At 34.3% G+C, this 17973-nt stretch overlaps 1 protein-coding gene across 1 annotated transcript in view; it reads right to left on the bottom strand.

The window, feature by feature from the left end:
- Positions 1 to 352: 352 nt before the first annotated feature.
- LOC148946969 (dipeptidase 1-like) overlaps positions 353 to 17973 on the bottom strand; it is a 225545-nt gene continuing 207924 nt past the window's right edge. The window contains exons 8-9 of the mRNA XM_089096471.1: positions 9170 to 9308; positions 353 to 1237 (exon numbers count right to left, since the gene is read on the bottom strand). Coding sequence (XP_088952597.1) covers positions 1136 to 1237; positions 9170 to 9308 — 241 coding nt within the window. The 3' untranslated portion in view covers positions 353 to 1135. The remainder of the gene's footprint in view (positions 1238 to 9169; positions 9309 to 17973) is intronic.

Genomic DNA, 17973 nt, shown 5'->3' with positions numbered 1-17973 from the left:
TTCAACCTACTTTTTTCATTTTCCGTGCTATATACGTTTTTTGCTGTTAAACCAGGTTGAAATGAAAAGTAATGCTTGAGGGCTGATCATGATCTTACTGATAAGGAATTTTGATTTGACTCTACCATCTAAATAAATAAAAAAAACAAGATGTTTTTAAACTGAAAGTAAGGAGCGACGTTAAAACTTAAAATTAACAGAAATTATTCCGTATATGAAAGGGGCTGTCCACTCCTCATCTCCTCGCTCTTTACGTTAAAGTTTGACTCATTCTCACAACTCTATTTTTTCGAACAACAAAAAACTTTAGTGTAAAGAGCGAGGCGTTGTGGAGGGGACAGCCCCTTTGATATGAGGAATAATTTCTGTTCGTTTTAAGTTTTAATGTCGCTCCTTAGTTTCAGTTAAAAAAATTGCTTTTTAATTTAATTTCTGAACGTTTTTGAATTAATGCAGGTTTTGATTTTGGCTCACCCTACATGAATAATTAAAACAGAATTTGCATATTAATTTTACTTTTTTTTGGTTAAATGGCTTTCTCGAAAGTTGTTTAATTTTATTTACAAACGTTTTTATTAGTAATAAATATACGTAACTTACGTAACGAACTTCAGTATTCGTATATTTTTATTACGTATATTAGGGGGTTCACCCCCTAGTCAATACCACGCTCTTTACTTTAAAGTTCAAATTTTGTTCTAATTCTTTAAAAATGACCCCTTAGTCACAAAGGCCGTTAATTAGAATAAATAGTTCTTATGAAAGTACTAAATACAAAAAATTAGCGTAAAGAGCGATGTATTGACTAGGGGGCGAACAAAATCATATACGTAATAATTTCTCTTCGTTTTAAGTTTTGATGTTGCTCCTTACTTTCAGTTGAAAAACTTGTTGTTTTTTATTTAATTTCTGGTCGTTCTTTTAAATAATACTGGGAAATCCGGCGCCCCGTAACTGTTTGATACAAATAATCTTTGGGAAACCATGAAACCATTTGGAAACCATAAGCCCTTGTTTCATAAGGAAAGAACAACTTAGTGCTTTAAAAAAAAAGGACTTTGATTCTCTTTTTTTCAATCTATTCTGGCTATCAAAAGAATGAACATTTCTCTTTGGCTTATAACAATGATCAGGATCATCCTATCCGATAGAAGCACTGTTCATGGCCACGAATATCCTCAGGAAGAATTGTCAGTTCTTCAGGAAGGACTTCAGCCTTTGACCATTCGTCACGAATCTAAAAGAGGAAATCTCAAATAAATACATGAATAAAAATATGATTTATTACCAATATGATAAATACATTTAAATATATATATATATATATATATATATATATATATATATATATATATATATATATATATATATATATATATATATATATATATATATATATATATATATATATATATATATATATATATATATATATATATATATATATATATATATATATATAGTATATGGACGATGGGAAGTGGTATGCAATGGGGAGGGATTCAAAAGACGAAGGGGTTCAATATTAAAATAACAAATATTTCTAAAGCTAAACCATGACGTTTTACTTTTTGACAGAAAAACTATTTTATTAAATCTATAAGAAGAGCATCGGTGCATTGGATCTATCGGCTTGTTTGATGCTATATGGGTGATGCTATATATATATATATATATATATATATATATATATATATATATATATATATATATATATATATATATATATATATATATATATATATATATATATATATATATATATATATATATATATATATATATATATATATATATATATATATATATATATATATATATATATATATATATATATATATATATATATATATATATATATATATATATATATATATATATATATATATATATATATATATATATATATATATATAAAGGGAGATGGGAGAAGATGGGACATGGTTTCTTTATGGAGACATTTTTATTTAAAAAGTCTGCCCACCCGTTGCGTCATCTATCAGGTAGTATATCCATGTTTTTCTGAAGACATCAGAAAGCATTTTTATCCCAGATTTTGCGTAAAGAATTTTTCTTTATCAAACAGTTCGTGGTAACGAACTGTAAGTAAGGAGCGACCCGGCTCAATGGTAACCGAAACTCTAGAAAACGGGTTATTGATATCAATAGATACATCAAAAGAATCAGATTTTAATGCTGATTTCAAATATATAATTTTCATCAAGTTTAGTTCTACCCATCAAAAGTTACGCGCCTGAGAAAATTTGGCTGATTTTCAAAAATAGGGGGAAAGACCCCCTAAAAGTTATACAACCTTAATGAAAATCACACCATCATATTCAGCGTATCAGAGAACCCTACTGTAGAGGTTTCAAGCTCCTATCTACAAAAATGTGGAATTTTACATTTTTGGCCAGAAGAAAGATCACGGATGCGTGTTTATTTGTTTGTTTGTTTGTTGTTTTTTTTTTCCCCAGGGGTGATCGTATCGACCCAGTGGTCCAAGAATATCGTGGGAGGGCTCATTGGAATAGAAATTAAAATTTATAATGCCCTTTTTGAGTGACAAAAGAACAGGGAGGGCAACTAGGCCCCCTCCTACGCTTATTTTTTTCCCAAAGTCACCCGATCAAAATTTTGAGATAGCCATTTTGTTCAGCATGGTTGAAAATATGATAAATATGTCTTTTAGGATGACAATCCCCCGAAGCTCCCAGAGGGAGTGCTAAAAGTTATGAACTTTACCCAATGTTAACATATAGTATTGGTTATTGGGAAGTATACAGAAGTTTCCAGGAGCTTTTTTTCTGGTAGTGGGAGGGAAGGGTGGGTCGGTGGTTATGTTGGAGGATCTGTTCATAAAGGAAGTTTTCATAGGGGAAGGGAAATTGCCATGAAGGGGGCACCGGACTTGCCAGCATTATTTATTGGTTATTGGGAAGTATACAACCATTTTCAGGAAGGATTTTTTCTGGAGGGGGGGGCTAGAGGAGGGGGTTACTCTGGAGAATATTTCCGTGGAGGATGTTTCTTTGGGGTAAGGGACATTTCTATGAAGGGGGCGCCGGATTTTCAAGCATTATTTAAGAAACGATCAGAAATTAAATAAAAAAAACAAGTTTTTTCAACTGAAATGTAAGAAGGAATATTAGAACTTAAAACGAACAGAAATTATAATGTATGTGAGGGGGTTCTCCCCCAAGTCAATACCTCGCTCTTTACGCTGCAGTTTTTTTAGTGCTTTCAAAAGAGCTATCTATTCTAATTAAACGGCCTTTGTGATTCAGGGGTTTCTGAATCAAAATTTTTTTTAACTTTTAACGTAAAGAGCGTGGTATTGACTAAGGGGAGAACCCCTTCATATAAGTAATAACATATACGTAATAAAAAAAACAATAAAAAAACAAGCGATACGGCTCAATAGTAATCGAAACTTTTAAAAACGAAATTTTGATGTCAATAAATGTATCAAAAGAATGTGTTTATAATGCTGATCCTAAATATATAAATTTTATTAAGTTTAGTATTACTCATCAAAGGCTACGAGCCTGAGAAAATTTACTCGATTTTTTTAATTAGGGGGGAAACAGCCCCTACAAGTGAAATAATTTTAATGAAAATCACACCGTCAGATTCAGCGTATCAGAAAACCCTATTACATAGGTTTCAAGCTCATATATGCAAAAATCTGCAACTTTGTATTTTTTGCCAGAAGAAAAATATACGAATATAGAAGCTAGTTACGTAAGTTAATTTGTAAAGACATCCATTTAGCAAAAAAAAAGTAAAATTTTTATACAAATAAAAGCTGCATTAACTAAAAAACGATCAGAAATTAAATAAAAAAAACAAGTTTTTTAAACTGAAAGTAAGGAGCGATATTAAAATTTAAAACGAAGATAAATTATTCCGTATATGAAAGGGCTGTCCCATCCTCAACGCTTCGCTCTTTACGCTACAGTTTTTTATTCTTTTAAAAAAGAGAGTTGTGAGAAAGAGTCAAACTGTAGCGTAAAGAGCGAGGCGTAGAGGAGGGGACAGCCCCTTTCATATACGGAATAATTTCTGTTCGTTTTAAGTTTTAATGTCGCTCCTTACTTTCAGTTTAAAAAACTTGTTTTTTTTATTTAATTCTTTGAGTAAGAAAGACTATGCCCTTTTCGTAATTTCAGAGGCAATGCTATAGCGTTGCCTATAGCAAAGGTCATACGGCTCCAATGTTTTATTATTGTTATTTATTATTACTTATTTTTTTCCCAGAGACACTTCATATGGAAGGGGTCGTCGTATAAACTTCAAAGGGGGCTCATTTGATTGGAAATCAAGAGTTCTAGTGCCCTTTTTAAGGGTCAAAAATTATTGGAAGGCAACTAACACCCCTTCCACGCCCACCATTTCCCCAATCACATCCAATCAAAATTTTGAAATACCCATTTTGTTCTAGGTAGTTGATTTCCAGATACAAATTATATTTTAGAGGACGACACTCCCCCCACAGCCCTCAGGATAAGGGTTATAAGTTATGTCCTTGGGGCTTATAAGGTTTTATAGAAAGTTTTGTCTTAGACACTTCAAAAAGGACTCATTCGATTGAAAATTCAGAGGGCTAGTGCCCTTCTTAATAGTCGAAAGTAATTGGAGAGATACTAACCCCCCTCTCACGCCCTCGTTTTCTGCAAACACATCCAATCAAAATTTTGAGATAGCCATTCTATTCAACGTAGTTGAACTATTAAAAAGCCTCTTCAGTAGGCGTGAAGCATTCGTGTATCATAGCATAGAGTATTCTCTGTCCTGAAATGATCCCATTTGTACCCAGAATATTCCTTTTCGAAATGAGTTACTATATTCTTAAGAGCCATCAACTAAGTCTTCAAATAATGGTTACATTTGCTGAGGCATGTTTAGTTCATAACATATTTGAGGAACCGGCCATAATTTTGGACAGGGTTAAGTACTTCTAGTTCGAAAACAACCTTACATACTTCGTTGTAAAACGTATCCGTCAAAAGTCAAGTTATTCCAAAAACATTTGACCTTTTTATTGGCTTAATATTTCTCACAAAGAATCAATCAGGTTTTAAAAAGGTGTTAATAAGGGACAAATTGATTGGTTTGCAAAATTATATCAGAAACGTAAACCAACCAGGTTAAAGCACATTATTTACCAGGATTTATACGACAGTAATCTTTTTTTTCTCTTTGATTAAAATCTCAACTTCAAGGTTCTTACGGTGCAAAAGTTAAGGATATATTCTTTGCAATCAAACTAATGATTTAATCTGTTTGCGTATATATATATATATAAATATATATATATATAAATATATATATATATATATATATATATATATACACATATATATATATATATATATATATATATATATATATATATATATATATATATATATATATATATATATATATATATATATATATATATATATATATATATATATATATATATATATATATATATATATATATATATATATATATATATATATATATGTGTGTGTGTGTGTGTTAATGCACTCTGTTCTGTGGTTCATAATCTGATTGTCACACCACAACTTTGTTCTTAAAGTTCTTTGTTTTAAGAAAAAAAAAAAAAAAAAAAAAAAAAAATCTAGTTCCTTCGACAATCAAATGGGATCAGCATTAAAGGTAGTTGTTGAGAAAAAGTTCTTCTCTTCCGGAGTTAACTTTTTTTTTAGAATTAATTCTATCAAAAGTGCAACTGTAAAGCGGAGTTTGCATTTCCATTACAAGTAAAAGTTTTTCTGCCAAATTAAAGACTCAAGTTTAAAATTAAAACGAAAAAATAGTTTATGCAGCATTAATATGAAAAATAACTTTTTTAAATAACATGGCTTGTGATATTTCCATATATTTTTAGATTTCTGAAAAACTAGCGCTTTACTGGAAATTAAGTTTGATTGGGAATTTAAATTATGTAGTCAAATATTTTGATTTTATGGCGGTAAAAGACTATTGAAAACCTTGCAAATTAGTTTTTTTCTGAAGGCCACTTAAGGTTTTTTCTACTTCTAAATCTGTATCCTTGCGTTTGTTTTGTGTTTTCAGTAAAGCGCTAGGTTTTCAGAATTCCACAAACATAAGGAAATATTACCAACCACTTCTTTTGAAACGGTTTTTCAGATATATGTTGCATATACTACAAAGCAGTAGTTTGTGTTCATCCCAATTTTCAACTTCACTCTTTACTTTCATCAGAAATTTTTTCTAATTCATTTTTGTTCGTTTTTAGGTTTTCAAAATGTACACAAACCCTTACAATAAAATCTTTGCCCAACTATTGCGAAGAAGCTAAGGAAGTCAACATGGGTTTTTGTTATAAAATAGGCATTAAACATAAATTTATTTCCCATCTCTCTTTAACTATTAAATAAAAAAAACAGGTTTATTTTTTACTAAAAGTAAGGAGTGACATTAAAACTTAAAACGAACAGAAATTATTCCGTGAATGAAAAGGGCTGTCCCCTCCTCAATACCTCGCTCTTTACGCTAAAGTATTTTATTGTTTTAAAAAATCAAGTTGTGTGACAGATTCAAACTTTAGCGCAAAGAGCGAGGTATTGAGGAGGGGACAGCCCCTTTCATATACCGAGTTATTTCTAATCAGCATAAAAGTTTTAATGTCGCTCCTTACTTTCAGTTAAAAAAAATTGTTTTTTTAATTTAATTTTTGAACGTTTTTGAATTAATGTAGCTTTGATTTTGGCTCACCATACATGAATCATTAAAACGAAATTTGCATATTAATTTTACTTTTTTGGCTCAATGGCTTTCTCGAAATTTTGTTCTGACATAACTTACGAATTAACTTACGTAACGAACTTCTATATTCGTATGTTTTATTACGTATATTAGGGAGTTTTCCCCCTAGTCGATACCTTGCTCTTTACGTTAAAGTTCAAATTTTGTTCGAATCACAAACCACTGTATCACAAAGGCCGGTTAATTAGAATATATAGCTCTTTTGAAAATACTAAAAAAAAACTTTAGCAAAAAGGGCGAGGTATCGACTAGGGGGCGGACCCCCTCATAAACGTGATAATTTCTGTTTGTTTTAAGTTTTAATGTTGCTCCTTACTTTCAGTTGAAAAAACTAGTTTTTTTAATTAATTTCTGATCGTTTTTTAAATAATGCTGGGAAATAAACAATAAGTAGAACAACAGGGATTTATTTATTTTTTTACAAGACAGTGGAACGCAACTTTAAATAAATATTTCGACCCTATATCTTGAGTCCTGGTTGAACTTCCTTGAAGTAGTGATATTAGGGCTGTTTTTAGAAGATTAAAAAAAAAACTCTTTTCAGTTTTAATGATTGAATTTTAATGTAAGTTTCTTTTATATTGTTTTTATTCTCTTCGTTTGTTTTGCTGAGGACGGCCCTTGGATATAGGGTCGAAATATTCATTTAAAGTTGCGTTCCACTGTTTTGTATAATAATTTCCCCGTTGTTCTACTTATTGTTTATGATGGAAAGCCAGTGTGGTCTTCGTCGCTATTTAATGCTCGGAAATCTGGCGCCCCCTTCATAGAAATGTCCCTTCCCCCAAGGAAACAACCTCCAAGGAAGGATCCTCCCCCGTAACCCCCTCTTCCGACACTTCCCACCCCATCAGAAAATAATCCCTCCTGAAACGTCTTTATACTTCCCATTAACCAATACTATATGTAAACAATGGGCAAAGTTCATAACTTCCAGCCCTTCCCTCGGGAACTCTGGGGGATTAAGTCATCCTCAAAGACATATTTATTAGATTTTCGACTATGCTGAACAAAATGGCAATCTCAGAATTTTGATTGGGTTTTTGGAAAAAAATGAGCCTGGGAGGGGGCCAAGTTGCCCTCCAATTTTTTGGGTCAATTAAAAAGGAAAGTAGAACTTTTAATTTTCCGTTCAAATGAGCCCTCTTACGATATTCTAGGACTACTGGATCGATACGATCACCCCTGAAAAAAAAAAAAAATAAAAAAAAAAATAAAAACGCATCTGTGATCTTTCTTCTGGCAAAACATACAAAATTCCACATTTTTGCAGATAGGAGCTTGAAACTTCTGCAGTAGGGTTTTCTGATACACTGAATCCGATGCTGGGATTTTCATTAAAGTTCTATGAATTTTTGGGGGTGTTTCCACCTTTTTTCGTAAATAGGCAAATTTTCTCAGGCACGTAACTTTTCATGGGTATAACTAAACTTAATGAAATTTATATATTTGAAATCAGCATAAAAATCTGATTGTATTGATGTATCTATGGGTATCAAAATTCCGGTTTTTAGAGTTTCGATTACTATTGAGCCAGGTCGCTCCTTACTTACGGTTCGTTACCTCGAACTGTTTGATACGTTTAAAAAAAACTTGAAATTGTGTCAATTAGCTGGATATAACAGGCTGTAAGTAATGAGCGACCTAGGCTGATAGTAACCGATGCTCTAAAAGAAGGAGTAATGTAGCAATTTATACATCAAAAGACTATAGTTTTATAGCGTTTTAATTTTCGTATCTGTTCGTTTTAGTTTTATGTATTAATTCATTGAAATTTATTTTCGTTTTAGTTTGAATTATAAAAAGATTTAATTTCTGCTCGTTTGAGGTTATATTGTCATTTTTTACTTTTTGTTGAAAACTATTTTGAGAAATCGTATGATGGAAGTAGCTCACAGTAGATACTTTGGGGACCTCACCATTTATATTCTATTTATTTAATTTTCATAGTTTACTTGTAAGCCAGAATATCAAGTAGTGATAGTATTTTTCAAAATGGATGTTTTTCTTCAATGTGACCGAATTGAGTGGTCGCCACACGTGGCACTGATAAATGTGCACCAGGTGGCGAAAAATGGACGACCCCTCCAACCAGACATCTCTCCAATTGGATTTTTGAATAAACTTTTGAAAAAGACTTATTCACAATATAATTGGTTTATTTTTATTTGAGATAAGACTTGGGCCTTCTTTAGCAATCACTTAATGGAAGTTCTTGTAGGACCAAGCAAAGTTGGCATCATTTATTTCTTTTAACCTCCATATATGTTTTATTGTCATTGTCTGGAGGTCTGACCAATTATTCTTCGGCACAAAGACAAAGTACTGAGAAACAATATTATACTAGGAGAATAAACTATCTTACTTTTTCTACTTGACGAAAAACACGGAGAAAATTTGTCCCAGCTAGCTTTTTCAAATCTTCTTCTGTCCATGTTGGATCTTTTAACAATTCAGCAAAAAGATATGGGTACTTGGACACGTCTTCGAGTCCTTTGGGAGTACTGGAAAAAATAGATTTATTTATTTGTAAATATTTTGCAATACTATGATTACTCAAAATAATATGTAAGTGTGCTTCTTCTTCAACTAAACTTACACCAGGTGTATATCCAGCCTACACCCCTCCTGAATTATTTGTGTTATCATGATTTGTGTTATAATTTCTCACATCCTCCGAATAATAATTTTTACAAAACCTTTTCCAAAGAAAGTTTCTCAAATAGAAATACAGAGCAATGTTAAAACCTAAATCAAGTAGAAATGAAGTCAAATAACTAGTCAAGCTAAAAACCAATAAGAAATCACTATTAATGAACAAATGGATATCATAGGCTAAGTTGCCTAAGTAAAGAAAGATGTTGACATGATGTAGTAGTATTCTTTTTTTTTCTAGACCAGGGCACTTCGTAACGAAGGAGTTGTCGTAGAAACTTCGGAAAGGGCTCATTCGATTGGAAATTGGTATTGCTAGTGCCCTTTTCAATAGTCGAAAGTGATTGGAAGGCAACAAACCCCCCTACCACACCCACTATTTCCCCAAACACATCTAATCAAAATTTGGAGATAACCATTTTGTTCATCGTAGTTGATTTCCAGATAGAAATTATGTTTTTGAGGAGGATACTCCCCCCACATCCCTCAGGGCAAGGGTTGTAGGTCTCAGGTGCATATAAGGTTTTTATAGAAAGCTTTGTCGTAGAAACTTCAAAAAAGGGCTAATCGATTGGAAATTCAAAGGGCTACTGCCCTTTTTAGTCGAAAGTGATTGGAGGGCAACTAACACCCCCTCTCACGCCCAACATTTCCCCAAACACATCCAATCAAAATGTTGAGATAGCCATTTTGTTCAATGTAGTTGAAATTTCCGAAAATTAGGTCTTTGAGGATGATAACCAACCCCCCCTCCACAGCCCTCAGGGCCAAGGTTGTAAGTTATACCCTGGGTGCATATAAGGTTTCCATAGAAAGCGTTGTCGTAGAAACTTCAAAAATAGCTCATTCGATTCAAAATGGAAATGTCTAGTGCCCTTTTTAATAGTCGAAAGTGATTGGAGGGCAACTAACCCCCCTCTGACACACATCATTTATCCAAACACATCAAAATTTTGAGATAGCCATTTTGTTCAACGTGGTCGAAAGTTCTGAAAATTGGTTGTTTGAGGATGATAACACCCTCAGAGCCCTCAGGGCAAACGTTATAAGTTGTGCCTTGGGGGCATATAAGGTTTTTATTGAAAGCTTTGTCGTAGAAAATTGAAAAAGGGTTCATTTAATTGGAAGTTCAAAGGGCTAGTGCCCTTTTTAACAATCGAAAGTGATTGGAGGGCAACTAACCCCCCTCTCACGCTCACCTTTTCCGCAAACAAATCCAATCAAAATTTTTAGATAGCCCTTCTGTTCAACGGCGTTGAAATTTTGGAAATTAGGTCTTTGAGGATGACAACCCCCCCCCCTAAAGCCATCAGGGCAAGGGGTATAATCTATGCCCTGGGGAAATATAAGGTTTTTATAGAAAGCAAGGTCGCATAGACTTCAGAAAGGACTCATTCGATTAAAAATTGAAACGGCTAGTGCTCTTTTTAATAGTCGAAAGTAATAGGAGGACAACTAACCCCCCTCTGACGCCTGCCATTTCCCCAAACACATATAATCAAAATTTTGAGAGAGCCATTTTTTTCAACCTAGTTGAAAGTTCTGGAAATTAAGTCTTTGAGGATGATAACCCCCCCCCCCACAGCCCTCAGGACAAGGGTTGTAAGTTGTACCCTGGGGGCATATAAGGTCCTTATAGAATGAGTTGTTGTAGAAACTTCAAAAAGGGCCCACTCGATTGAAAATTGATAGGTTTAGTGCCCTTTATAATAGTTGAAAGTTATTGAAGGAAAACTAACCCCCCTCTTACGCGCACCATTTCCCCAAACACATCCAATCAGAATTTTATGACATTCATTTTGTTCAACGTAGTTGAAAGTTCTGGAAATTTAGTCTTTGAGGATGAAAAATATCCCCCCAACAATCCTCGGGGCTTGGGTTGTAAGTTATGCCCTGGTTTTTCTAGGTTTTCTAGAATGGAGAGCAACTAACCCCCCTCTCACGCCCACCATTTCCCCATACACATCCAATCAAAGTTTTGAGATAGCAATTTTGTTAAAAGTAGTTTAAAGTTCTGGAAATTATGTATTTGAGGATGAAAAACCCCCCAGAGCCCCCAGGACAAAGGTTGTAAGTTATGCCCTAGGGACATTTGGCCTGGGGGCTGAAAGTTCTGGAAATTAAGGCTTTGAGGACGATAAACGACACCACAGCCCTCAGGCCAAGGGCTGTAAGTTTTGCCCTAGGGGCATATAAGGTTTTTATAGAAAGAGTTGTCGTAGAAACTTCAAAAAGGGCTCGTTCAATTGGAAATTGAAAGGGCTAGGGCCCTTTTTAAAAGTCGAAAGTTATTGAAGGGCAACTGATCCCCCTCTCACGTGCACCCTTTCCCGAAACACATCCAATAAGAATTTTATGATATTCATTTTGTTCAACGTAGTTGAAAGTTCTGGAAATTAGGTCTTTGAGGATGACAACTACCCCCCCCCCCCACAACCCTCAGGGTATGGGTTGTAAGTTATGCCCTGGGAGCATATAAGGTTTTTCTAGAAAGTTTTGTCGTAGAAACTTCAGACAGGACTCATTTCATTGGAAATTGAAAGGGTTAGTGCCCTTTTTAATAGTCGAAACTGAATGGTGAGCAACTAACCCCTTCTGACGCCAACCATTTCCCCAAACACATTCAAGCAAATTTTTGAGATAGCCATTTGGTTAAAAGTAGTTTAAAGTTCTGGAAATTATGTATTTGAGGATGAAAAACCCCCCGGAGCCCCCAGGACAAAGGTTGTAAGTTATCCCCTAAGGGCATATGGCTTGAGGGTTTGTCGTAGAAACTTCAAAAGGGGCTCATTTAATTGGCAATTTAGAGGGCTAGTGCCCTTTTTGATAGTCGAAAGTGATTGGAGGGTAACTAACCCCCCTCTCACGCCCACCATTTCCCCAAACACATCCAATCAAAATTTTGAGATAGTCATTTTGTTAAAAGTAGTTTAAAGTTCTGGAAATTATGTATTTGAGGATGAAAAACCCCCCAGAGCCCCCAGTACAAAGGTTGTAAGTTACCCCTAACGGCATATGGCTTGGGGGTTTGTCGTAGAAACTTCAAAAGGGGCTCATTTAATTGGAAATTGAGAGGGCTAGTGCCCTTTTTGATATGTCGAAATTGATTGGAGGGTAACTAACCCCCCTCTCACGCCCACCATTTCCCCAAACACATCCAATCAAAATTTTCAGACAGTCATTTTGTTAAAAGTAGTTTAAAGTTCTGGAAATTATGTATTTGAGGATGAAAAAAACCCCGGAGCCCCAGGGCAAAGGTTGTAAGTTATGCCCTAGGGGCATATGGCTGTTGTCGTAGAAAATTAAAAAAGGGGCTCATTTAATTGGCAATTTAGAGGGCTAGTGCCCTTTTTTATAGTCGAAAGTGATTGAAGGGTAACTAACCCCCCTCTCGGGCCCACCATTTCCCCAAACACATCCAATCAAAATTTTGAGATAGTCATTTTGTTAAAAGTAGTTTAAAGTTCTGGAAATTATGTATTTGAGGATGAAAAACCCCCCAGAGCCCCCAGTACAAAGGTTGTAAGTTACCCCTAACGGCATATGGCTTGGGGGTTTGTCGTAGAAACTTCAAAAGGGGCTCATTTAATTGGCAATTTAGAGGGCTAGTGCCCTTTTTGATAGTCGAAAGTGATTGGAGGGTAACTAACCCCCCTCTCACGCCCACCATTTCCCCAAACACATCCAATCAAAATTTTGAGATAGTCATTTTGTTAAACGTAGTTGAAAGTTCTTGAAATTATGACTTTGAGGATGAAAAAAACCCCGGAGCCCCAGGGCAAAGGTTGTAAGTTATGCCCTAGGGGCATATGGCCGTTGTCGTAGAAAATTAAAAAAGGGGCTCATTTAATTGGCAATTGAGAGGGCTAGTGCCCTTTTTGATAGTCGAAAGTGATTGAAGGGTAACTAACCCCCTTCTCACGCCCATGATTACCCCAAGCACATCCAATCAAAATTTTCAGATAGCCACATCTGGAAATTAGGTCTTCTAGGATGACACTCCCCCTAGATCCCTCAGGGCTAAGGTTGTAAGTTATACCCTGGGGGTATTTAAGGTTTTTATTGAAATCTTTGTCGTAGAAACTTGAAAAAGGGCTAATTCGATTGGAAATTTAAAGGGCTAGTGCCCTTTTTAATAGTCTAAAGTGATTGGAGGGCAACTAACCCCACTCTCACGATTTTTTTGGGAATGTTTATATTTTATTGTAATGTAAATAAAACACGTTACAGTCAGCACAACTAAAATAAAACATTCCAGTGTTTGAACGTTTCAATAGTCGAAAGTGATTGAAAGGTAACTAACGCCCTTGTCACGCCCACCATTTCCCCAAACGTATCCAATCAAAATTTTGGGATAGACGTTTTGTTCAACGTAATTGAAAGTTCTGGAAGTCAGGTCTTGGCCAGCGTTGTCGTAGTAACTTCAAAAAGGACTCATTCGATTGTGAATTGAGAGGGTTAGTGCCCTTATTAATAGTCAAAAGTGACCTGAGGGTGAATGCCCCCCATGCCCATCATTTCCCTAAACACTTCCGATCAACATTTTGATATAGCCATTTTGTTGAACGGAGTTGAAGGGTCTGGAAATTATGTTTTGAGTATGACAAACCCCTCACATCCCTCAGGGCTAAGGTTGCAAGTTATGCCCTGGGGTCATATAATGTTTTCTTATAGAAAGTTTTGTCGTAAAAACTTCAAAACGGACTCTTTCGATTGAAAATTGAGAGGGCTATTTCTTTTTAATAGTCAAAAGTAAACAGAGGAAGAATCGCCTCCCCCCCCCACGCCCATCATATCCCCAAACATTTTTGATCAACATTTTGATATGATCAGTTTATTCAACGTAGTTGAAAGGTCTGTAACTTATGTCTTTGAGGATGACAACCCACCCCGCAGAGCCCTCAGGACAAGGGTCGTTAGTTATGCCCCTGGGGCATATAAGGTTTTCATAGATTTTTGTCTTAGCTGCTTCAAAAAGGGCTCATTCGATTGGAAATTGAGAGATTAGTGCCCTTTTTATTATTCGAACGTGACCAGAGGGCGAATTTTGAAATAGCCATTTTGTTCAGACCATCAGAAAAGTCTGGAAATTACAACTTTGAGGATAATAAATCCCCCCAGCCCCAAGGGCAAGGATTGTAAGTTATGCCCTGGGGACATATAGGGTTCTTATAAAAATTGTTGTCATATAAGCTTAGGAGGGGGCTTATTGGATTTGTAATCAGACGCTCTAGTACTCTTTTTAAGAGTCAAAGTTATCAGAGGGCAGCTACCCCCTCCACCCTACACACACGTCGTATTGTGCCGAAATGCGTCTAATAGAAATTTTGAGATAGCCATTCTATTCAAAATAGTCTAAATATCATTGAACAAGGCTTTTGGGGTTGAAACAAACCCCAGAGATAGGGGCGAGGGTTGTAAGTTATGCCCAGGGGGTATTTAGGGTTCTTATGGAAGAGATGGTTGTTTAACTTCAGAAGAGGCTCAGTCTTTATCCCTGAAAATGACTATGTCAATATAAAACGAACAGAAATTAATAAAAAAACTTTTTGTACAAAATAGTTTTTTCAAAAAAAAGTCAAGAACTCGATTAAACCAAAAAAAAAAGTATTAAATAATTTACCAGGCATAGCCTACAACTACCAGAAATAAGCATCAATAAATAAATGAAACCCAAAACAAACAGAAATTAAAATAAGTCAAACTCAAAACGAGCAGAAATTAATCTGAGTAGGGTTCTAAACCCTATGCTTTCTAAAAGCTAGAATATAATTTGTACTTTACTGAAAAAATTATTTTAAATGTTTTCACTTTTATAACTTTAATAAATACAAAATTAATTAAAATTTTAAGGAATGAATATCGTCATATTTATATTAAACTGACAATGCAAATTTTTTTATTAAATTCATTTGAATTTTTTCCAGTAAACCACAAACTATATTCTAGCTTTTAGAAAGCATATGGTTTCGAACGTAGATTAATTTCTGCTAGTTTTGATTTTGAATTATTTTAATTTCCTTTTGTTTTGGGTTTCATTTATTTATTCATAGTGATTTGCAGTAGTTGTATGCTTGGTAGATTATTTGATTATTTTTTTTTTTAGTTTTTGGTTGAATGGAGTTCTTTACTTTTTTTTGAAAAACTTACTTTGCGCAAAAAGATTTTTTGATTAATTCAAAGAAAACATAGACTAAAGTGAATTATCAAATCAAGCCTAAAGGGAATAGAAATAAGTTTTCACATTTCAGAGCGACTGTATCCACCCCTAAAACCTCAAAGACTAGATGGAATTATTTATGAAATGGGGAGACTCTTATGTAGTTGTATGCGAACGACCTATTTCTCTATACAACTGGATATTTTGACCTTGCCAGGCAATGATGCATTATTATTGGAACATTTATTTTACGATGCAAATCGACGACTCCTCAAAAAACAACTCTTCAAGAACTTTGTCACCTGAAACTAATAGTCTTAAAATAGAAACTATATTCAATGATAATTGGACTTATATAGACTTGCAGAAGAAAAAAACTTATGAAACAAATTTAAGATTTTATTCAGATTTCAGCTTTTATTTCAGCATTCAGATTTTAAGCCTGTATGAGAAATAGAAATATTACACCATGGTTATATTACAAATTCTTCCCAAATAGGTCAGTGTGACCTAGAATGTACGGTTACCTCAAATATACACGAATTCGGCATTCTGAGTAGACCTAAAGTATCTACTACCAAATCACAAACGGAAAAAAGACCTGAAAAATAGCTTACAAGGTAACATCAACCACTACTTTGTTTGTAAAATCTTGCATAAGAAATTTAGAACTTTAAACAAACGAACTAAAAATATATAGAAATTTCTATGGAGTCCAGGCTATTCACTTTTGATATACAGTCAATATAAACATGTCTGCCATTTGGCAAGTCTTTTTCAATTTTGTGTCCAAAACAGCATAAAGTTTAAATGGAGGAATCTTCGGTGGATAACCATATTGAATTTAGTTAAAATAGCTAATAATTACACAAATTATTTCAAGTTTAGAAATCAATTTTTCCATCAATTCAGAGGTTTACCAGTAGAGGATCTAATTTTAGCAAATGTTTTTGTAGATCACGTGGAAATATTGACTTTAGAATCATTGTTTTTTAATGAAAATTTTAGGGGAGGAACATACATAAAAAAAAATTATTTGGAGTAGTGAAGAATCTGAAATGGAAGGTGTTCAGCTTTTTAATACTTTGTAAACAACAAATAATAACTGTTATCTATCTTAATGTTCAAATCATCCAATTTAAGTAAACAGGATATTAATTATTTATTTGATAAGATATTAAAACTAGTATCGCCACAATATGTAGATGAGGAACTTATTTTCATTAAATATATTTTAATTGGGAGTAGATATTCCGAAAAATAATATCTGAAACAATAGAAAAAAGAGAGGAAAAATTCACGAGGCTTTTGTTAGAAATGAAAAGGAATTTGATAAGAAACTAAATAAACTTTTTTACCTTTTGTCCCAATTTTATCATAAAAATAAAAAGCAGAGTTAAAAAATAACAAATATTATAGTTGTTTTCAAATCCTAAATAACTATAAGATTCAAGTTCTTTTGAATAAACGAAGAAACCGCGAGACGAATAAACCACGCCAGATTCTTAATAAAGAAGTCAACCAGCTCGTGTCAGATGAGCAATGCAATGGATTCATTCGCTTTACCAAAACAAAAAATAGTTTGTTGACCTGTAAGTCTGGAGATTCAACTGTCGAGCAGGTCGTAGAGTTCAGGTATATCAACGGCAACACGGTGGAAAATTCAGGGTCAAGCGAGCGAGAAGTGCAGTTGAAGACAGTGCAAGCCAGTCGAGCTTTTAACCGACTAAAGCCACTATGGTGATCGAAAAAGTATTCTACGAAATTAAAAATGAGGTAATTTAATAGTAATGTCCTTTCTGCACTTCTCTACATCAGAGAGTGCTGGAATTTAAGTCAACAACAACAGATAGGGATTCTTGCCTTCGAAAACAATTATCTTCGGGGGATTCTGAATATCGAGTTGAGAGATGTCACAAACCAAATAATCCGATCTATCTCAGGTTAGTCCATGGTTGCAGATATCATTCGGCAACGAAGGTGGCGATACCTTGGGCAAGTGATCCATATGAAGAACGAAAGGATCCCAAGACAGATATTGGAATGGCAGCCTCAGGGAAACCGCAGGAGAGGTCGTCCAAAAAACACCGTGTGTTTCAGATATCAACGGGACCCCTCCAACATTCACACGACGATACAACCCCAATGGGAAGATTTTTCGGTGTACATGCGGGACGACTGGCAGCTCTTCGTGGATGCCCTGGGTGCCTCTGGTGGCACAGGAAGATATAAGGTCTAAGGTAAAATAATGTGCTTTTATCTAATTTGTGGCCTAGGGCATAACGTAAGATTTCTAAATAAAGAGACTGTTTAATTTTGCTAGAGTCTTATATCAAAAAGTATTTTTGACATTT

Source organism: Artemia sp. Qi Xiang Cuo, chromosome 11 (genome assembly GCF_049724085.1).
Source record: "Artemia sp. Qi Xiang Cuo chromosome 11, ASM4972408v1, whole genome shotgun sequence".
In the NCBI taxonomy this organism is placed as follows: domain Eukaryota; kingdom Metazoa; phylum Arthropoda; class Branchiopoda; order Anostraca; family Artemiidae; genus Artemia; species Artemia sp. Qi Xiang Cuo.
Note: the sequence above shows the minus strand (reverse complement) of the source record. Positions and strands in the feature narration are given on the sequence as shown.